This window comes from Miscanthus floridulus, chromosome 1 (assembly GCF_019320115.1).
Source record: "Miscanthus floridulus cultivar M001 chromosome 1, ASM1932011v1, whole genome shotgun sequence".
NCBI classification, from domain to species: domain Eukaryota; kingdom Viridiplantae; phylum Streptophyta; class Magnoliopsida; order Poales; family Poaceae; genus Miscanthus; species Miscanthus floridulus.
Window position 1 is genome coordinate 67,421,977 of NC_089580.1, and position 22,768 is coordinate 67,444,744.

Consider the following 22,768-nt stretch of genomic DNA (forward strand, 5'->3'; position numbering starts at 1 on the left):
CGTTACGTAAAATACCACCAAAAGATAGAACCGTTATCCGAAACTAGCATTTTGTCCGGTTTGAAGGTAATAGTGTCAGCACCGTTGATTCCCATCCATCTAATAAAGGCAAAATAAATCCAACTCCCAGCTACTCGAGCCGAACATGGAAGATGCAAGGCGGCACTGGCAGCAGCTGGCGTGCGCAGGACGGTGGTGTCTGCATCGAGGAGGGCATCTTGGCAGCTCGAGTAGTGCATTTGCGGCGGCGCTTCATGTGCATGGTCGGCCGGCGGCGTCTCGCTTGTGGGCGTGCAGTGGCTCGAGTAGCGTGGCCCGGCGGAGGTTCGCGCACAGGCGCGCGGCAACTCGAGCAGGGCGGTCGGGCGGCTACTCGTGCTCCGACGCGCGGCGGCTCGAGCAGGGTGGCCCGGCGGACTGCTCGCGCATAGGCACGCGGCAGCTCGAGCAGGTTGGGCACAAGCAGCGGCGGCCGAGTGTGAGCAAAATCTCCAGCGAAGATTAGGCCTCCTGAATCCGCAGTTGAATCTGCGCAACATGGACTCGAAGAAGACGCTATGGAAACGAGACAAAGAAACAGCCTTGGGCAGATGTCCTGCTGGCCTGTTGACCCAGCGGGGTACCCACCCTAGAATTTATGGTGTGGATTGGCTCGGCGGCTGCTCGTGTAAGTGGTTTTTTCAGCGTGACCTACGCCGGAGGTGAGGAAGACGAAAGGGATAGGATTTTCACTAGTGCTCACGTGGGAAGAAGGGAGGAGCAGTGGATTCACGTTGTTAGCTCAAATCGTGACAGAATTGTAGTTTCAGGTAATAGATTGTTTTTTCGGTGGTATTTCACGTGGCCGTGATATTTGAGTGGTATTTTTTGAATCTCGTCATCTTTGATGCTATGAAACTAATTTTCCCAAATATATTTTACCTAACATATATTCTAAAAATTATACTGATTTTGCCCCTTATTACTATTGCATATATGCATTGAAAATTTTTCATACACCCCGCCGTGAAATCCTGACTCCGCCGCTGGCCACAGGGCGGCCACATCTGATGATGGGTGTCGACCGCTGACTGCTGATTCTGACTCTCTTGATTGTCGCGACTCGCGATCGACCCATCTTGGGATCTGCCCATCTGAACAGGCCAGTGAGATGTGGTAGGTGGTGGCGGGGCGGCGGCGGCAAGCTTTGCTTGCGGTTGGTGAGAAAGTGACCCGTTTGAAACTTTCAAGTTTGATTTGAATCACCCGCGCTTGCGTACAGATACAGCCATACGCATAAGTCAACCGCTGCTATAGTCCGTACAAGTCGACATCCGGAATTAATATGTTTGCAAAATATAAAAAAAATAGCAGCAGGGTTGAGGATTTGGGCTGGACAGGGAAGCATGATGGGTCAATTCAACCGTGGGCTGAGTATAGCGCAAAGATAAGTCTGGGCATCAGGTGCTCTCGGCCAGCGCCTCTCCAATAAGCCCACTGCATCTGGGCATCCCACCCCGTCCCACAACCCAACCCAACCGCACGTCTCGGTCCGTACCGACCCAAACGCACTGCACCGTGGCCGTGGCGCCCGCGCCAGCCGGCGGGCGAGCAGAGCCGCGACCGCGAAGGTTCCTGTGATCGATCGATTGATCGATCAGCGATCGACGCCCAGCCTCGCCTCCTCCTCGCCGAACCGAGCCACCAGTCAGTCACTCACGCACCCCCGGCCCCGGCCCCCGCCCCCGCGTACGTCCTCCCTCCCACCGCACACGCGCCGGCCGGCGATCAGGCCGGTGGCAACCAGGCTGTGCTGCGACGATGGCTACGTCGTCGACGCTGGGCCAGACGCAGCGGTACGCGGCGGGGGCGCTCCTGGCGCTCGCGCTCCGCCAGGCGCAGACGCACCAGACCGTCCTCCTTGGCTCCCACGGCCTCGACGACGAGCCCCACCCCGACGCGGCCACCGCCGTCGAACCCGACGCCCGCGACCTCTGGACCCACGAGTCCCGCGGCCTCCTCCGCCCCGTCCTCAGGTGACGACGATCGATCATGCATTGCATGGTCTCTCCATTCCACCGGCCCAAATAATGCAGGCATTCTTCTCCATCAAATGCGCGCATGACGATACGTGACACCGTTTCTTGTAGGTTTCTTGAGATCGACCCCAAGGCCTGGGTCGGGGTGGAGAAGACGGCCGCGTCCTCTGATCCCAAGCACCACATTGGCGCCGTACGCACCATAGATTTCGTCTTCAGTTCACCTCGATCGTCTTAGTGGCATGCAAAACAATTCATCCTGAACCGTGCGTCCTCTTGCCGTGGATCGGATGCAGTTCCTTCGCAAAGTCTTCGAGGACGAGGACGACGACGAGAAGGCCCGGTCCGAGCGATCCGATCAGGAGCTGGCGCTTGCCAAGGCCGTGGAGGCGATGGCGATGGGCCTGGAGAGCGGCGGCGTCGGATCGGTGGCCGAGGCGCTCAGACCGGAGAGCCGCCACGGCTCCGACGACGACGACGACCAGGCATTGGCGGCGTCGACGCGCACCAAGGACTACCGGAAGATGGCGGTGCTGTACATGCTCCTCTCCGCGTGCGTCGCGGACGTGAACATGGCCGAGGAGGGCATGGGGTCCCCGCGCGTCACCAAGGGCTACGACGCCCGCCACCGCGTCGCGCTCCGGCTGCTCGCCACCTGGCTCGACGTCACCTGGAACAAGATGGTTCGTCGTCCATCGCGCCATGCATCCAGCATCGCTAGCTACGAGATTGCATACGCTACATATATTCTTGCATTGCATCCAGTACAGTTTTGTGATTGGGTATCTTGGCATTGTAGGAAGCTGTCGAGATAATGGTTGCTTGCTCTGCTATGGCTGCAGCAAAGGAGGAGGAACAGTCACGTGAGAATTCGTCACCGAATAGCAGATGGGAGAACTGGAAGCGTGGTGGGATCATCGGCGCAGCCGCGCTGACAGGAGGAACATTGATGGCTATATCTGGGGGTATGGATTATAGCAGGGTTCATTTGAAATGTCAGATCAATCTTGATAAGTTTGGACACTATATTTGTGGTCAACTTTGCTGAATTTTTGCACTAATCCGACAGGCTTAGCAGCCCCTGCAATTGCTGCTGGGTTCACTGCTCTAGTTCCAACATTGCATACACTTGTGCCTATTATAGGTGCTAGTGGTTTTGCTGCCATAGCTACTGCTGCTGGACACACTGCTGGCTCTGTAGCAGTTGCAGCATCGTTTGGAGGTGAGCCTAACAAAATGTTGCCTGACTAATTACTACTCTGGTGACACTTTTTTCATTTCACATCATTTTTTTGTTGATTTTTATTCCTATATTTTGTACCACTTACCGATTGTTGGTGAAAATATAGTAGTCGCCGTCATCATCATCGTAGTAGTAATAATAGTAGTGAACCGGTTGAATTTGGGAATGAGTGAAGAAACAGGAAACGTGTTACTGATTTTTATGCATCTATGAACTGGCACTAAATTCAGAAGTCTCTGATCATGAGTCCATAGAGACTAAATCATTATCTTTTGAAATCAGCTGCTGGAGCTGGTTTGACTGGGACGAAAATGGCCACAAGAATCGGAAATGTGAAAGAATTTGAGTTCAAGACCATTGGCCAGAACCATAGCCAGGGTGTGAGTCTTTTGTTCTCCTCCTATGTGCAGTGTGACTTGCTTGATGCCAAATGGTCTAAAAGGGCACAAAGCAAGTTCTTGTCTTTCAGGAATCAGGAAAAACATACGAACGAAATTTATTGATCAGATATTCGTTACTTTTTTCCCCTTTCAGCGCCTAGCAGTTGGCATCTTTGTTTCTGGATTTGCTTTTTCCGAGGACGATTATTCAAAGCCTTGGGAAGGATGGAAAACTAACTTAGAGAGGTACCTGTTCTTTAGCAGTTAAATGGTGAACATTGCATTTCTTATGCAGTTCCATATTACAGAAATAAAAAAAATGTATCTTGAATAAAGAATTCAGATAGCATGGATAGAAGTGAGTTTCTCAAGGTCATTATATGTCTGGAAAACAGTTTGCAGTGCATTATTGTTTTGAAGACTGCCTTGTATAACTAGAGCATTGCTGAAATTTTTACTGATATGATATTGACAGGTACATTCTGCAGTGGGAGTCTAAGCATGTAATTGGCGTCAGCACAGCAATACAGGATTGGCTAGCCTCAAGTAATTTTCACCTGAACTCATAATTTGCATTGCATCATTCCATCATTAATTGAAACAATCTGGTTATGACTGTAGGACTAGCAATTGAGTTGATGAGGGAAGGTGCAATGCAGACTGTGTTAAATGGTATTATTTCAGCATTTGCATGGCCTGCTACCTTGGTGTCTGCTGCAGACTTTATAGACAGCAAATGGTCTGTTGCTATTGACAGGTAGCACTACAAACTCTAGTTTGCTAGCATTTTCTGGTTATTATTTTGTGTTCTTCTTTTGTACACGATGTAAATTGTTTTGAGCTGTGTAAAACTGAATGTCACTATTGAAACTTAGCTCTACTATGAGCAGCTAAGCACTATGAAATTTTGGTTCCTTCTTAAATTTAGCCTCGTCTAATGAAATGGCTGATCTGTTCACTAGATAGATCTAGTGCCTGCTTCGGCTTGATTAACCTGGTAGATGCATCCAGGTCAGATAAAGCTGGGAAAATGCTTGCTGACGTTCTGCTCAAGGGATTGCAAGGAAGCAGGTCCTTCTGCGTACAATGTACAGTACTTTCTTCAGTAAACTTCCTTTCTCTATGGAGCTAATATTTGCCCGGGCACCAAAATGATTCCAGGCCTGTCACTCTGGTCGGGTTTTCGCTAGGAGCTCGTGTTGTTTTCAAGTGCTTGCAGGAGTTAGCGCAATTGGGAAATAACGGTACATGTAAACTGTCTGCACATGGGGAAGATCATTTGTACTAGTTGTTTATTCTGCTGACATGTTTGTGACTGACAGTGGGAATCGTTGAGAGGGCCGTGCTCATAGGTGCGCCGGTTTCAGTTCAAGGTGAGATGTGGGAGCCTGCGAGGAAGGTATGATGAATCTTAGCTTCTTTTCCGAACCAGTTGTGGCAAACTTCCTTCTCATGAAAATTCTGTACACAGTACACTTGTGCGCTCCAAACAAGACACTGATGCATGGTTGCTCCCTGAAGAAACCACAGCTTTTTCTGCTATTCTTAAATCTCTCCAGACGACAGCCTCAGTTGTTAGCATAATCAAATGGCATTGCCTCATTGCAGATGGTCGCTGGAAGGTTTGTGAACGTTTACTCCACGAACGACTGGATTCTCGGCGTCACTTTCCGCGCTAGGTACACCCCCGTCCATTCTTCCAGTATGCAGGCCACTTCGGCAGTTTGTGCTGTCTCTGTGACTGACAAAATGTATACGCTGACTCAGCCTGTTCACACAAGGTTTGGCCGGCATCCAGGACGTACATGTCCCTGGAGTAGAAAACGTAAGTGCTCTTGGCATCCAACCTGTTCACTAACATCAACAAGCTTGTCTCTAACTACACCCGTTTTACTTGAATCACTGCTGGACGAACAGGTTGATGTTACCGAGCTCGTTGTCGGGCACTCTTCCTACTTGTCGCTTCTCGAGAAAATTCTCGACCATCTTGAGCTAAACACCTACTACCCCGTGTTCCATCCCTGCACCAAATAAAGAGCGCCGTGCTGTGTTTCAGAGTTTCCACAGCCGGCAGCTACAGCTAGCCTGAATTTAGCGATAGACTAGTAAATAAAGGGATGTTCTGCTGAAGTGCCTCTGGAATTTGCTGTGGTGTAAATGTGTGTGTGTGTGTGTGTGTGTGTGTGTGTGTGTGTGTGTGTGTGTGTTACGAATTGTAGAAACAAACCTTATTCGCCTGTTACGGTTTAGTCGAGAAAACTTGCCGGTCAGAGTCTGCCTCGGCCTTTCGCAGGAGGCGGATCGACGTTCATCGCCGGGGCGGCAGCTCCTTCCACAGGAATGGTCGAATGGCCAGTGGTCCGTGGCTGCCGTGGAGGTCAAGGTGACCGGGCGGCGCCGCGGCACATCGTGACCGGGCATGACCGTGCCGGCACGCGCGGTGCCGTGACTTGCAGCCGAGCGATGGCGCACGTGGCGACGCGACGCCGCACATGGAGCGTAGCAGGCTGCGGCCCGTAACCAAACAGTCAAGTCTCCCTACGTACCTACCTAGGTGGAGGTCCAGTGGCACACCACGACACGACGAGGTAGCATCCGTATAAAGAGCCGTGCAGGCTCTGCCAGGAGTGCTTGGCTGCCGGTGCCGCGTCAGTACGGGTACAGGTTCACATGTCTGCCGCCGGCCGGTGGCCGCTCTTCCGTAGTCATTCGGACATGCAGCTCTTCCGTAGGCATTCGTACGATTGCACAGCACCCTGACCTAGGGAGAAAATTCATGTTTGTAGATGCCCACAGCTCCGTTTAACTTAACAAAAGTGGTGCATTCCTGCACCAAAAGCGGAGAATCTTCATCCCAGGCCATCAGTACCTGTGATAAACTTGAAATCCTAGTTTAGCCATGCTCCTCCTCTGAAGGATATGTACTACTACCAGCTTAGTGGTGCCGACACGGTTAATAAGCGTTCTCCTATACTCACTAGGACGAAACAATATGCTGCCATACAAAAATGTGAGAGCGACCAGGCAATCGGGCGTTCCGCTTCCACGGCAATGGCAATCACCGGTGCAGGTACTGGCATTTCGAACCCTTCCAGCAGTGGCCATTCTCGTGGTATTTACATACCCCCCTCTGCGACTGCCCTCTTGACGAGGGTCTTGACGAACCACCACTGCCATGGTCATGACGATGGTCAGACCTCCTAGGGTAGTTTGAGCTACCCCGCCGTGAATCACTGCTGTGAAAATGCCTGTCATGTTGGTGATTCCCCTGGCTGCCCCGACTCGGGTTACCAGACAATGGATGCCAGCTCCTGTTGCTTCCGAAAGCCTCTCCCCAGCCTGCATTCTTGCCGCTGTTTCCCTGTTGTCTCTTGGATGCTTCCAAAGAGTTTCCTGGAGCCTCTTCCCAACCAGCAGCACCCTTGTCACTGCTTCCCTGTTTCTTTGCCAAAGAGTGCCTCCCTGTTGGTGTCGTCGCTTGGTGACTAGAAGACAATTTATGGTTTTCGCTGGCACCAGATGTGACCTTTGAGCTCTCACGACCTGATGAATGCCAACCTGAAGCTTTTCTGCTTCCCTCTGGAGACGAACTTGTTGGTTGCCAGCCATCAACTTTTGCACTCCGATCTATGGAAGAACCAGAGGGTTGCCAACCTGCAGATTTTGTACCCCCCTGGGTAAAAGAACCTGATCGTTGCCAGCCATGAGCTTTTCCGCTCCCCTCTGGTGATGTACTTGACCGTTGCCAACCTGAGGCTTTTCTGCTCCCATCCGGGGATGAACTTCGCTGCCAACCTGAAGATTTTGTGCTCCCTTGCGTAGAGGGACACGATGCTTGTGAACCTGCAGCATTACCAATCCCTGCAAGTGATAAGGCTGGTGGTTTCCAACCCAAAGCTTTTGCACTCCCCTCTAGAGATGAGCCTGGCAGTTGCCAACCCAAAGCTTTTGTGCTCCCATCTAGAGATGGGCCTGATGCAGTGCTTGCTTTTGGTTTTACCTAAAAGTTTCAGAAGCAATATATTAGCTAGAACATTGTGTTACTAAGTTTTTTCCTCTAGTCAAGAGACGAATCAAGTTGGAATCTTACACCAGTTAGATATATGATTAACATTACCTGTTCTGGCACTAAAGAACCTGAGGCACTTGAGTTTGCATGTTCCATCTTTTTCTCCCCTTGTGTTGGTAATGTTTCGACAAAAGCACTAACTCCTTGGTCCGCTCTCGCCTCCTCTATGATGCATGAAGCGTCTTTTCCATCAGCTCCAAGACCTGTAGAAGAATTTTGTAAGACTAAAAGTTGTGTAAGGAAGCAAAGACAGAAAAAGATAGGCATCTTAACCTGATGAAGTCTGGATACCAGGTGTTGGTGAAGGCATTGACCACATGTCATTACCAGGGTCATCTTGGACGCCCCATAGAGCAGAATCAACAGCTTCACCCTGATAGTAACTTGGTTCACCCCAAGGGGACAATGCAATAGGACTAGAGCACTGTGGTTGTTCATCCTCAGCTGAAGCTGGCACTAAATTTTGTAAAGCACAATCTTGTTCTGTTAACGATTCCAACACATCTGATACAGCAATGCCTTCAGCATCAGATACAGGATTGACCACTTTGTTATTTCTCTTTATCACGTTCTCTTCAAACAGATGCTCTAATTGATTGATTGAGTCCCTATCTGCTGGACATGATCTTTCCTTAAGTGGTTGCAAGCTATCAATTTTACTAGTAGGTGCGCGGACACATGTCTTTGTAGCTAAATTCTCATGTGCTACTGATGTTGATCCTGACTGGTTCACGGAAGTCTCCTTTCCCTCCAGTTTTGGTATAGGACTAGGGTACTCGGACTCAAGATGTTGAGTTTTCAAGGGAATGAGTGAGCCACTTTTAGGTTCAGGAAGCTGATCAAATGATTCACTTGATGTGTCAGGTTGGCATGTTTTACGCTGATCCATGCTTGCCTCGATCTTCCTTGAATTAGATGTAGATGTTGGATCTGGTTGGGGAATGCAGGCAGGAGCCCCTGACTGACAAGACACAGCAGAAGCAGAACTCGAATCTCTGTCTTCAACAGGATTTGTTGGAGAACAAGTCTCTGGCTTTGCTAAAGCAATAGATAACTGAAGGTCATGAGTTCCAGCATTTGTAGCTGAACTCCATGAAGAACCTTCCTGCTGGCACATGGCTTTGAACTCCGGACGACTTGTAGTACTAAGGGAAGTGGCAGGGTCTCTCTCAGATTGTTGTGGAGTAAGAACTGACACATGTGAACTACATTTAGATTCAGTTAGCACTTGGTGCTTCCCAGTGCAACCATCAGGATGCTGCTGCGCATTACTCTTCCGACTATGATTGGTGGTTGGACTCCAAATACCACCATTGTCCTGACTACTGTTCCATTCCCCAACCCTGTCTCTTGAGACCCTTTCATCATGAGAACCGGGTGGTACATATGGACCAGCTGAAGATAGAATTGTGGATGAATAGTTAACCTGATTCTGGACCTCATGCAAAGCATGAGCATCTTTCGGAGATCTTGATGGCAAAGTTCCACCCAGAGGCTTTAGATCTTTTGTTGGATCATAACACTCAGCAGACGAGCTAGATAATGCAGAAGAACAGACCATGTTATAACCCATAGGGGAGGAAGAGTTATTTGCATTTGAGTTAATTCTATCTTGACCAGAGCCTGCCCATATTGATTTATCACAGGTAGTAACTGCTGAAGGCTGAATAAAATCTTTCTGCTGCTTTGGGAGCACTTCAGTCAACAGTAGTGAGTTCTCCTCACTCTCAAATGTAAGCCATATTCTCAGGTCACGTGGGAAAAAACTTGCCCACCTGGATAACTGCAAAAGAGTAAATGGGCCCTGAACATTTCCATTAGGGTCCTTGTAGTGCCAAACTTTTTCTGGCTCGGTGTCATTTGATAAAACTCCAAGTAATGCAGGCTCAGGTGCCATGTTGTTTAAATTAATGTTACTTCCTGCACCTGATCTATGGTCCATATCCTCTGTAGGTAGACTGCTAATGTGACCGCTTGCATCCAGACTCTTTTGTGTATGATTCTCCACAGAATTCAGTTCTGTCCCTTTTCTTCCTGGAAATAATTGATCTGGTCCATTCCGATGCATGGTCCAATCAACTGCATACAAATCAGAAAGCAAGTTCGCAGAAGTTCAATATAACTGAACACGTCATTATAGAATAATAACAGTTCAGGTAAATTTAGTACCAGCTTTCTTATAATCAGGTTCTTCAGCGGATTCATAACTTGGATCCATCCGGGGATCAACATGTACTTCTGGAACTTCATTAATCATGCGTTCTTTTTCTTCAGGAGTGTTCAGAAGCTGCAACTTTTCTACACACTCTCTCAATGTATGATATAGTTAAGGATCATAAATATTGATTTTCATTATTGACGTAGGCAAAGTGGGACCTTTAAGACACCTGAGGCTATTCAATAAATTTGAAGATAAACAAAGAAAGGAACCCCTGTTGATAATAATTTTCTCTAGAAAGATTCAGACCGCAAAATTATGGTAATAAAAAAGAAGGCCATAGCATAAATCTTTAAGCTTTCACAGATGTGTCACATCAAATGCAACAAAATACGAATCATATTTGTCAAAAGCTGCTTTGATAGAGAATCTTCTCTAACACTAGGTAAAAAAAAAGGTGCAAAAGTTCATTTCTCAACACTCAGAATTCGAGGATGACAAGATTTCTATGCTCTTCAAAAAATTACAAATCAATAAGGCCAATCCAAAGGCACAAAAGTGAACAAAAGAATAAAGACAACTTATATGAAACCTAAGGTACCTTGAAAACCTATAAAGCATTTCTAGCACAGGTTTCGCTGAAACTTTAAAACCTCTAATAGGGACAATTGAAGATTCCTATGTCAACTTTGCTTGAATAGTATCCTTATCGATTAATTCTTTACCAAAATACCAAATAACAGTTTTAATGATGATATTAAAATGTTCTCTCCATCGAGCACACACAACTAGGCATGGTGTAAGAAAAAGCCAAGTGATAATGTATCCAAATAAATGGTCCACATGGGCAGAGGCAGACGCAGCGTGATTCCTGGGTATTCCCAGGAATACCCAACTTATTTTGCAAAAGGCCATGTATATGTAAAATATATGCATGTATATACATAGTTTTGTGTTTGACCAAAATGATTTTTGAGTTCCTGAGCAGCCCATCAAACTCTAGCTACTCTCTTTCTAGTCCCGCACTCCTGCATTAGTATGTTGGCCATCCTCCTGCTTATGAGGTAACCTATGTCAATAGCCTTGTCATAATATAATACATGACTCTAGGCGTGTTTGGAAGCTATTGTCCACTTACCCAACATGTTGGCAGGCCAAGCATTGGCGAAGGACTCGGTCGTCTAAGTTTAGCTGTGTGCCAATGTTTCCTTCTTTTTTTTTTTGTCTTGTGTGGGCGCACTTGGTGCCAATACAAACAACCACGCTGCCACCAGTAAATAGACGCAAATTGGTTGTGCAAGCTGGCGGCAACATCCAAACGTGTCCTCAATCTCTTTCTATCTCTCGAGTCTTGCCACCCATCACCATTTTTAGCCCCTATCTCCTTAACTCTTTGTCTGAATCAAAACCCTAGGTTAGGCCTGCAAACGGCACAGCACCCAAGCGACAGCCAAGAGTATAAGAATAACCGAATCAAAGCCCTAGGTTAGGCCTGCTACCGGCACAGCGCCTAAGCGACAACCAAAAGTATAAGAATAACCGATTCGTGAACAATGGAGTGGTCTACCGGCAAGTAGTGCTAGCACCCAACACGCTGTAAGGCAACACACGGCCTATAATGTTTAGTCAACCATGCAGCACACGAATGTTTAGTTTCATGTAGATCCTACTAGAGTTTTAAAAAAATGAATAACAAACCAATTGGCATGAATTATCTCTATGGTGGCACCTAGAATGTGAATCATTTGCGCTCATATTTATCTTATCACATATAATTTTGTGTTTAAGTCTTTTATGTTGGAAATACCCGACTTTGAAAATCCTAGCTCTGCCACTGATGGTCCAGTGTAAGCAATAGAGATTTGGGGGGCAAGACACCTCCCTGGAGGCAATTATATAACTACCAAATATACTCTAACACACAGGACCAAGGAAACTGTAAGAGCAGCGCATTATTAAGAGAAAAAGGATATTCCTTTCGACGTCCAGTTTCACTAGCACGATCACGAAGATGGCTCAGCCTCTGTTTCTCATTTTCCAACCACTGGAAAAGAATTTAGCAAAGTATGTCAGGTTATAAGTAAAGCTAGAGGAATTCTAAAGTAATCATGGCTCAGCAAGCGGCAAATGTTCCTTTAAAAGATTTTGCTTACATCTTTAAATCGCAGAGATTGGAAGATTTTAGCTTTCTCATAGACATCTCCCTGATTGATTAAAAAGGAAAGAGGAGATATCAGACTATGTAAATTCGATAGACTTGGGAATCAGATCTGTCATCATATATTGAATCATAGCAGTACCACTTTTAACCGGGCAGTTAGACCAAACTTCATACTCTGACGTAAGCGCTTGCATTCCTCCTACACGATGCATGCAAATGAACAGTGTAAATAGCTAGTTATATTAAAATGACGAAAAAACAGTCCAACATGTATATAATAGATTCAATATGGGCAATAATGAGAACTAAGCATTTAAATAGCTAGCTAAACTAAAATGGTGAAAAAACAGTCCAACATGTATACTCCCTCTGTCTCTTTTTATTTGTCGCTATGGTATTCCTGCTGGTCAAACTTTCCTAAGTTTGACTAGGTTTGTAGAAAACATTGGCAACGTTTGTATCTCCAAATAAGTTTATTATGAAAATATATTCAATGATCTATCTAATGATACAGAGAGACGGGGATATTGATGAAGATGTTAGCCATAGAATCAAAGGTGGATAAAGTGGCAGCAAGCATCTGGTGTCCTATGTGACAAAAGGGTACCACAGAAGCTAAAAGGCAAGTTTTATAGGACGGTGATTAGACCTGCTATGTTGTATGGTGCAGAATGTTAGCCTACGAAAAGATAAGTGTCGTGGAAATGCGTATGTTGCGTTGGATTTGCGGTCATACAAGAAGGGATCGAGTTCGGAACGATGATATACGTGAAAGATTAGGGGTAGCACCAATTGAAGAAAAGCTTGTCCAACACCGGTTGAGATGGTTTGGACATGTCCAACGGAGACCTCCAGAGGCACCGGTGCGTAGTGGAATCCTAAGCCAGGATAGTAACGTGAAGAGAGGTAGAGGAAGACCGAAGTTGACTTGGGTAGAGGCAATAAAAGAAGACTTGAAAGGATGGAATATACCCAAAGACTTAGCCTTAGATAGGAGTGCTTGGAAGACAGCTATTCACGTGCCTGAACCTTGATTGTTTCTGCTGGGTTTCAACTCTAGCCTACCCCAACTTGTTTGGGACTTAAAGGCTTTGTTGTTGTTATTGTTGTTGTTGTTGTTGTTGTTGATCTATCTAATGATACTAATTATATACCATAAATGGGAACAATATCGGAGTACCCCCGGAGGGCCAAGCCAAAACCTGTATGTTAGATATCTACCAATATTAATATTTTCTTGTATATATTTGGTCAAAGTTGAATACGTTTGACTTCTCGTGAAGTGAGAACGACAGATAAAAAAGGACGGAGGGAGTACAATATATCTATCATGGGACGATACTATGGGACGATTTATACATTATCAGCAACTTCCAAGAATGTAAACAGTATACCGCATCATAAAGGTATTTAGCCAAAAACAAGAACAAATTAAGAGGCCAAGGAAACAAGCAACATACTGCATTTTATCAGATTGAATGGAATAATTGAGACCAGATTTCGTACAACTGTGTTTGAAAAACATATGAACTGTATACAATGACATTCAACACCAATCTCTCACTGAACTCTTGTGGTTTTAATTGTATTAAGATTTAAGATCCAAATTGACTTTACCGTAATTTTAGCGAAGAAAACAAGGTATATTCTATGTTGGGAGTAATGATTTTCATTGCTGAAGTGAACTTTAAAATAAAGATAAGTGCTAAAAAAACATTACCAACAGAAAACCCAAGTATGGTATTTTTGGTGTTATAAAAAAATCACAAACTGAATTGTAAAACAATCTATAATATTTTTGTAATAATGCTGATTTGTGCTAAAGGTATATAGTGAGTTAATTAAACAACAAAAGGGAACCGATATATAATATATATCACAATCAGGAAGGTTCATTCTACAGTACTAGCCTACTAGGTCTCGAAAATTAAATGTCTGCACTACATATCCTTGGATGCATCATCATAGAATTGTTGTCTTATATTTAATTACCTCTGTGAAATCCTGATTTGAGATCGTATCCATTGTGATAATCTCTTTTTTTTCTAAATTAGATATCTCAAGAGCATAATCTGTTGTCTTCTTACCGACAGTGTATCGCTCTGCAACTTTATGTGTACCTACATATAGAATTAAACCCAGGTAGTATAAGTATTTAGCATCACAGGTCTATACTCTGTAGTATTAGTAATCTTACCAAGAACTTTCACCAGTCGGTACATATCTTGCTTGTTGCCAAGACCAGAAATTCTTATCCTCACAAAAGCGCCAGCAATTTTGTCAGAGAATGCAGCAACCTCATCAATAAGATCCTCCATCACGCTGCGACGCAAGTAAATTAGATTGATATTGTGCATGTCAATGGCTGCATAATCCTCTGGATTAATTGTCAGTTCTCTTTCAATCTTCTTATGAGCCTTCCTCCTCTTATCAGAACCTAATTTATCAGTCAACTCATTATATCCTCCATTGTTTACTTGAGCCGAATCTGAATCAATTGCTCTCTGACTATCTGCATTCAATGTTGGAGCCTGTTTCACAAGATAATGCATTTCCAAAAGCTTTAGCATCTCAATATGACCGACACATGGTTTTCTAAACAAACTGCTAAGCCTTGCATCACAGATAATCTGACTTTTTCTGCGAGGATCACGGAGGTTATTTTGCTTTATATATTCAAGCAAAAGAACCTGGACATCAAACTGGGAAATATAAGAACTATCACCATTTCTCATGTGTCCAATGAATTCCAATAGCTCAGATGATGCCCATTTTGTGTCACCTGGCAAGGACATCCCTTCACCTGTTGATCCATTTGGTAAGCTTCCAGCACTGTTAATTGAGATTCCACACTTCCTTGAAGTAATGCCACCGTCTATTTTACGTTTTCGTCCTCTTTTTCCTGAAGAGTTATTCTGTCTCCGTTTCTTTGAGGAAATGTCAAAAGTAGCATCTTGGTCATTGCTTGCATCATATAGTTCATCTGATGACTCCTCTTTCTCTCTCCTACCAGCAGTAGTAGGAACAGTCCAATGGGTCTTGGCACTTTTTAGCTCTTCAATCGTTAGTGAATGCTTCCCTTTCAGATCCAACCAATATAACTTGAAAAGATACTCCCAGCTATTTTGATCATCAAAATCAACACCAACCTGAAAGGGCAAAACAGGATCACCAACAGACCTAGGATGGAACCATTACTTGCTCAAGGTATTTGTACGTCAACAAAGTAGTACTGCTTGTTTCAGGCAGGTGTTTGCAAAAAGCAAAAGCTTACAAGATTGACCAGTCAATACAGGCATGAGTTACTAAAAATATTATGACATTTTGAGTTTTAAAGGTGATGCCAGTTTTTTACTCCACGTACATTATCCAACATTCCTTCAATCTAAAACTATTCTTTGAACATTAAATTGATGGCGAGGCAACCCGTACCAAAAACTTAGAGCTAATACACTGGATAAAAGGGCGTACCCAGTGCAGAGAGCTCCCGCTCTATGCGGGGTCTGGGGAAGGGTGTCAGTGGCAAGCCTTACCCTCGCTTGTGCAATGCGAGGAGACCGCGACTCGAACCCGGGACCTTCCGGTCACAGGCGGTAAGACTCTACCGCTTGCACCAGGCCCGCCCTTCAGCTAATACACTAGATAAATCAACTAAAAAAAGGTACCAACAGTATACGCACAATATGTCGTAGCAAACTTTGAAACACTAATGTAAAAAACCTCAGGAAAGGCATGGCATTTTATATGACAATTGAAAATAGCGTAAAAGATGCAATAACAAGGGATCTTAACACAAAACCATGGCTCAGTAGCAAGATGAGAATTTCGTTGTGGAAAAATATCAATAAGAAATTAAACCAGTGTATGCCAAATTATCCCTTATCAATTATCAAGACTTGTCTTCCGACATTAGCACAACTTATGGACTGGCTGTCTCATGCCTTGTGGTGCCAATTTATGACTTCTTGATGCCATGTCAGCCTGCTGTCTGAAAGTATTTATTTAATCATATCCTGAAGGTTGAAGGCTCAATCGGAAATTTTAAAAGTATAGGTATCCAAATGAAGCTTAAGTAAAGCTTGGGACCAATAGCGATATTCTATGTTACACGGATACGTCCCTGAAGCCGCGTATCGCGTATCCGATACGTATCGGATACGGATACGTGTCCGATACGCCCAGGATACGTATCCTCCGAGTATCCTTTTTTTTATTATTTTCGTGAAAATCGGATACGCCGTCGGACACGTATCCTGCGTGCTGATACGGCCCAGTCCAGTGGAAGCCCAGGAAGACTGACCTTATCCTCTGCCCTGACGCCCTAGCGTCCGTTGTCCGCTGTCCGCGTCGCGCCGCATCCCCGCGCAGCGCCGCAACCCCGCTCGCCGGCCGTCGGCCACCGGCGACAAGCCTCCGCCTCCGCTCGCCGGCGACGAGCCTCCGTCCCTACTCGCCGACCGCCAGCAACGAGCCTCCGCCTCCGCCCGCCGGCCGCCAGCGACGTGGATCCACCCCCACTCGCCTCCGTCCCTACTCGCCTCCACCCTGCGACGTGGATCCCGTGAGGTAATCCCCTTCCCTCTTCTTCTCCATCTACTTGCTGCTTGATTTCTTTGCTCCCCACGCCGCATCCCCACTGGGCGACGTGGAAACAGATCGCGATGGGCGCCGCACGTGGGCTGCTGTACCTGCACGAGCAGTGCGACCCCAAGATCATCCACCGCGACGTCAAGTCGGCCAACGTGCTGCTGGACGAGCACCACGAGGCCGTGGTGGGGGACTTCGGCCTGGCCAAGCTGCTGGACCACGGCGACTCGCACGTCACCACGGCGGTGCGCGGCACCGTGGGCCACATCGCGCCCGAGTACCTCTCCATGGGGCAGTCGTCGGAGAAGACGGACGTGTTCGGCTTCGGGATCCTGCTGCTGGAGCTCGTCACGGGGCAGCGCGGCTCGAGCTCGGCAAGGCCTCCGGTGCCTTGCACAGCCACAAGGGCGTCGTCATGCTGGATTGGGTACGTACTCCTATCCGAAATAAAGCTTTTGAAATCTATATATGTCGCTTAGGAAAAGATTCATTTTAATATGCACTATTATCTATTTTTATTTAAAAAATAGTAAAACGTATCCGTGTATCGGGTTTTTCAGGAAATTGCCGTATCTGCGTATCCGTATCCTTCCGATACCGATATGTGTATCTGTATCCGTGCTGCATAGGCGATATTTATTCAATTACTTTTACTTCTTCACTGAGAGCAGCACCTAACTTTCTTTCTATACATATCTGTGTGTAAAAGACGCTTCTCTAGCTGAAGAAGTGGAAAGCACAAATAAGAGTTAAAAGTTTGGTACCTTTGCACCATCGTCTTTGGATTCTATCAATAATATAGTACCATAACATGTGTCACAGAAGCCCTTGTTCCCTCTAACGCCAAAGAATTTGCCTTGTTTGACACATCCTTTGCAGACAGAGTACGTACAAGTATAACACATGTACTGTACTGCCTTTTCGCAGCTGCTGCAGATGTGCCAACCTGATATGTGTGGCATCAAGAAATAAGTGCATATGAAACCATCACATTTGAATTGTAACAACGACTCGTACATGCACATATTCAACATTGTACTTCTATAAATCATCACAACAAGATAATTTTGTCCTATCCAGATACCATATAATGCCAAAGGACACATTCTTCTCTCCTATGTCAATCCAAGTACAATAAATACCTTTTGGCTCAGTCTTTAAACATAAATCTCCAACAAAGAATCACATTGCAAGAGCTATACTGCTAATTTTGTCCTCTTCTACCAATTCAACATATATGCAGTAACATTGATTGAATCAGCTCCCATTTGCATGCTGGAGTAAAATGAGATGGCAAGATTACCATAACTGACTAACTCATTTACTATGGGAGTATATGCATTAATTACCATCTGTTTCTGCTTGAATGTATACTTATTTATTTCAAACATTTCCTATTTCTTCAACAGCTCTTGGCTTGCATTCTCAATGTCAAAGTGCTATAATAACATCTACTTAAGCATTAATATTTGTAGTACTACTCAGTATCTATTCAAGAAATGAGTAGACATTAAACACTGAGAAGGCGCAGTCCAGAAGAGAATAGCTCACCACAATCCCACTTGCCCCGACACCGAAAGAAGGATTCGTCTCGCTTGATGCATGCAGGATGGTACACCTTCGGGCAACCCCTAAATGCAAAGTGAAGTTTATCAGCACGCGCAATCAAGTGGAAGCTGCATTACTGTTCCGTACGTAATACAACAGCAAATCTCGCGCGCGCGCGCGCACCTCCGGTCGCAAACCACGAGGTTGCCCCCGTCGAAGCAGATGAAGCAAACCACCTCCTCGTCCTTCTTGTTCACCGGCTTCACCGGCGCAGGCACGGGCGCCGCACCGTCCCTGTTCTTCGGCGGCCTCCCTCTCTTCCTCTTCACCGGTGCCGCGGCGGCGGGCGGCGGCGGCGGCTGCTGCTGCTGCTGCTGCTGGGGCGGGGCCGCAGGCCCCATGATCGATCCGAGGAACTGCTGGTCATCAAAGCCCTCCGCGTGGCGAGGCGGAGACGGGTCCTTCTTCGTCGCCGCCGCGGGAGGAGGCTGCGGCTGCAGGTGCAGATGGGGGGCGGCCCTTCGCGCGGGCGGAGGCGGCGGCTCCGGCACGGGAGGCAGCGGCGGGAGGCGGAGCTCTGGGGGCCACTCGGCCTCGCCCGGGGAGAGCACCTCGGCGCCGGGGCCCGTCCCCCCGTCCATGGATCAGCAGCCCCACCCAAGGCTTAGCCCAAAAACCCTAACCCTAGCTCGTCCTCCACCCTCGGTCGAGGCCTGCCTCGTCGTCGCCGCGCGGCCTCTCCTCACGGCCCCGAAAATGAGGTGGTTGGTGTACGACTGCGAGCGGTGGGCAGGCAGGGAGAGAGATGAGAGCGAGGGCGAGGCGGAAGCTCGAAATGGGAAGGCTGGGGCCAAACGGGCCAGCTGGCGGGCTAGCGTAAACAGGGGAAGCGCCTTTCCAGTAAAAAATCGCGGCGGTCTGGGTGGTTTTTGGGTCCGGCCGGGCCGGGAGCGGGGCGCACCGCACCGGCACGGCAGGGCAGGCGCACGGAACAGGGAACAGGGAAAAAAGCGTGGCGGGGCCGCGTTCTTTTCTTTTCGGCGCCGGGCGCGGCGCTGGCTGGTCCCTCGGCGATTGGACGGGAGGACCCGGGACCCGGAGGAGACTAGCCAGAGACGTGTGTTGCCTTGTTGCCTGTAGACGACGACGGGGTGGTGGCGTGTTTGGTCGCTGCAGTTATTGGGCTCACCTCACCCCGCTCACGCAGTGGATGGTCGAGGAGGCGGTGGCCGTGCGTGGCATCGTGGGTGCGCACGACCTTTTGGCCTGTGCGAGCTGCGGAGTTGGGTAGTTTTTGTTTCGCCTTCATATCACCGCGGTTCCCGGCGACTTCTGGCGCCCGTCCTCCGGTTTCTGCGGAACGCGGGCGCAGTGGGCGTCGGCCGTCGGTTCGTGCTCGTCGCGGTTCGAACGCGGGGACGGCTGTGTTGTGTCGCTTGGGTTCGTGCGCGCGTGATCCGGCCACGACGGCCGAAGATAGCATGGCGAGCAGGTTCTGGAGCCAGTGGCGCGGTACGTAGCCCCAACGTGCGGGCTGCCTGCGAGGCTGTCCATGTTTATCCTGACACGGCGAGGGGCGAGCGTTGTGGATCTTGTTCGGCACGTGATTGACAGAAGCCCGATCCTTTGGTTGCGCGCATTTGCAGCCACGACATGCTTCGCCGTCGTATCTGACCTGACCTAGCCTGCCTTTTGTGGGTGTGCTCGACAGACTCGTCCCACGTTCCAACTGCTGCTATGCTCCGGCAGTCCGACACACCGGCAATTATAATGCACCAAGTACTGTGTTGTGTACATTTGGTCTCCTTGAGAAACCAATGGCTGTTACTGTTTCATGGACCGTTGAGTGCAAAGTTGGCTAAGCAGCCTGCTTAAAATAAACAAGGTGACGTGCACCAGGTTTCTGATCAGAGGGGATTACGCCGTTACGGCCTTTTTAGCTAGTGGATGGAGATAGCGAAGGCTCCTTTGGTTTTTCGTGTGCCGATGTGGACGGATCGGATGAGGAAGAGAAGACCACGTAACCCTCTCTAAAAGCTGCACGGGTAAAACAGGCCACTAAAATATTTAGTACACGTCGGAAAAGCACATGGTGCTTGATCGGAATCCGATGTTAATCCGGTCCGTAAGAGAATACAGTAATTCACTCGGCCAAAGAACCGAAGAAAAGAAACTTGCGAAAGTGTGGCACAGCGGGGCGCACGACGACGACACAAAACCTGGTACGTTTGACGCGCGCGCCGCGCATCCAAACACGTCGTGACACGTCAGTCAGCGGTTGCACACGGACTCGTTCCTCAGGGGACAGCGATCCATCGATAAGGCTAGCATTTGCAGCGCAGACATCGCTTGTTTGTTTAGGATTTATGGGCAGTAGCACGTACCCGTTCGTTCAGCCTGCTGCTGCGTACTACTAGTACGTGCTACTGGGGTCGGGGTAGCTATACAGAGCAGGGCAGGGGTTTGGAGTTTGGACATTACTGTTTGCCCCCAGCTAACTCGGTTTGCTCTCATGAGAAGCACGTCACGGGTCACCTTAGCCATTCTCTAGTCTAGTGTTTGGTTGGGAGTATTTTTAACGCGTTGCCCACCAACACTTAACGCAAGCGGTGTCATGATAGTCACCGATTACGAATTGTTGTTGAAAGCTTGCCTCGGAACTGAAATGCGTTCCTCTAATGCGTGTTTTCCGCGAGCGTTTGCCAGGTTCTCGCCCAGTATCGTGACGCAAGCGGTGTCGTGATAGTCACTGATTACCTCACGCCAAATGAATTGTCGTCGAAACTTGCCTCGAAACCGAAAGGCGTTTCTCTAATGCGTGTTTTCCGCGTAGCGTTTCACGGGATTCTCTTTGGGTATCGCGAGTAGTAACACCAATGCAGAACACAAGCAGAAAAAATTACCGAGATATATGTTATACTATAATCTAGTCCGCTGATTTGAAGTAAGACGTTAGTAATTTTTTTTCTGCCGTGTTTAAAGAAGAATCATTGCCGTGCTAGACTTGGGGTATGGCAAAGAAGGAATCTTGCCATAGCTGTTGAGAAATGAAACAGACGTTTATAGGAATGGGTGTATATATGTGAACCACGGCTCTATAAAACCTCTACCTTGGCTAAGATTGTCTAAAATTAACTTTATTACGGCGTGACAACAACTCATGCATATGCCGCAACACGTGGGCTACGAACCAAAACATGCGAATTGACGCAGCCATAGAAACGGAGGCCACCAAACTCCCTAGCTCACAGAAAAAATGTACTCCCTATGTATCGAAAAGGAAGTTAGTTTTAGCTTTTAAAAATTGTCCCTTAAAGAGGGTCGTTTGATGCTGTCTTTGTGGGTCGTACACCTACCCTGCTATAGTTCAGCTACTTGTCTCATCACTCATCGGTGGAGGTACTATGTGAGCAAGTGAGAGAGCTTGAACGACGTGAAGGTGGAGCAATGATGGTAAAAGCAGGGGTATGTAGGTCATTGTTGTTCTTTCTTGGTACTCCACCAAGATCCCAGAACGACCATTTTTAGGGACGGATCGAGTAGAGACGAGTATAGGTCGAGCACCCACGACACTATAGTAGGATACTGGTGTTTGTTGATTACTATTACACGACGTAAAGACGGAGCACCATGGAAGCAAGTACTCGCTCTGTCCCATAATAGAAGTTATTATAAGATGTGTACAGGTCAAACTTTCTCAACTTTGATTAGGTTTGTAGAAAATGCATGCAACATTTATATCTCCAAATAAATTTATTATGAGAGTACATTCAATAATCTATCTAATGATATTAATTATGTATTATAAATATTAATATTATTTATATATAATTGGTTAAAGTTAAAAAAACTAACTTTTGAGAAGCGAGAAAGAATTTTATTTTGGGAGAGATTACTCGGTGTAGCGGATACGCTGGTCAGGTCTGGTGGCTCTTGAACGGCAGTACAGCTGCCACTCCACTGCGAGTCTCTGCGACGAATCAAACAGAAACAGGCCTGCATCCTGCATTTCCCCGCGATCCCCATGATGATTAAGGGTGCGTTTAGATCCAAAAATTTTTGGATTTTGGCTCACTGTAGCATTTCGTTTGTATTTGGTAATTAGTGTCTAATTATGGACTAATTAGGTTCAAAAGTTTCGTCTCGCAATTTCTTGACGAACTGTGTAATTAGTTTTTTTTTTCGTCTACATTTAGTACTCCATGCATGTGCCGCAAGATTTGATGTGACGGTTACTATGCAAAATTTTTTGGGAACTAAACGGGGCGGGCCAGGTAGCTGATCTCCGAATCCGCGCCGCTTTATTACCCCAGGGCTATGTTTAGGCCCCGTTTAGTTTCACCCAAAAGCCAAAATTTTTTACATAGTAACCGTCACATCGAATCTTGCGGCACATGCATGGAGTACTAAATGTAGACGAAAAAAAAACTAATTACACAGTTAGTCGAGAAATCATGAGACGAATCTTTTAAGCCTAAATAGTTTATAATTGGACAATTTTTGCCAAATACAAACGAAAGTGCTACAGTAGACAAAAGCCAAAAATTTTCGGAACTAAACACGCCCTTAGTTCGCACCAAAATCCAAACTTTGGCACTATGCAA

General features: G+C 47.0%; 2 protein-coding genes across 2 annotated transcripts; one reads left to right on the top strand and one right to left on the bottom strand.

Annotated features, from left to right (window-relative positions):
- The first annotated feature begins 1,042 nt into the window (after positions 1 to 1,042).
- Positions 1,043 to 5,937, top strand: LOC136486225 (uncharacterized). The gene is made up of 15 exons (XM_066483100.1): positions 1,043 to 2,015; positions 2,130 to 2,211; positions 2,315 to 2,701; positions 2,818 to 2,983; positions 3,088 to 3,240; positions 3,544 to 3,641; positions 3,796 to 3,887; positions 4,117 to 4,187; positions 4,263 to 4,398; positions 4,653 to 4,712; positions 4,803 to 4,885; positions 4,964 to 5,040; positions 5,250 to 5,320; positions 5,409 to 5,466; positions 5,559 to 5,937. The coding sequence occupies exons 1-15, from the start codon at positions 1,801 to 1,803 to the stop codon at positions 5,673 to 5,675; spliced, it is 1,866 nt and encodes a 621-aa protein (XP_066339197.1). The 5' UTR covers positions 1,043 to 1,800; the 3' UTR covers positions 5,676 to 5,937.
- A 610-nt stretch (positions 5,938 to 6,547) lies between these two features.
- On the bottom strand, positions 6,548 to 19,020 carry LOC136535523 (zinc finger CCCH domain-containing protein 44-like). Its single transcript, XM_066527795.1, has 12 exons — positions 18,348 to 19,020; positions 18,168 to 18,247; positions 17,381 to 17,562; positions 14,227 to 15,178; positions 14,022 to 14,149; positions 12,169 to 12,228; positions 12,022 to 12,072; positions 11,840 to 11,912; positions 9,880 to 10,023; positions 7,984 to 9,789; positions 7,759 to 7,913; positions 6,548 to 7,641 (listed from the first exon to the last, which is right to left on the bottom strand). Exons 1-12 carry the CDS (start codon positions 18,803 to 18,805, stop codon positions 6,700 to 6,702), a joined length of 5,031 nt encoding a protein of 1,676 aa, XP_066383892.1. The 5' UTR covers positions 18,806 to 19,020; the 3' UTR covers positions 6,548 to 6,699.
- Positions 19,021 to 22,768: the final 3,748 nt, after the last annotated feature.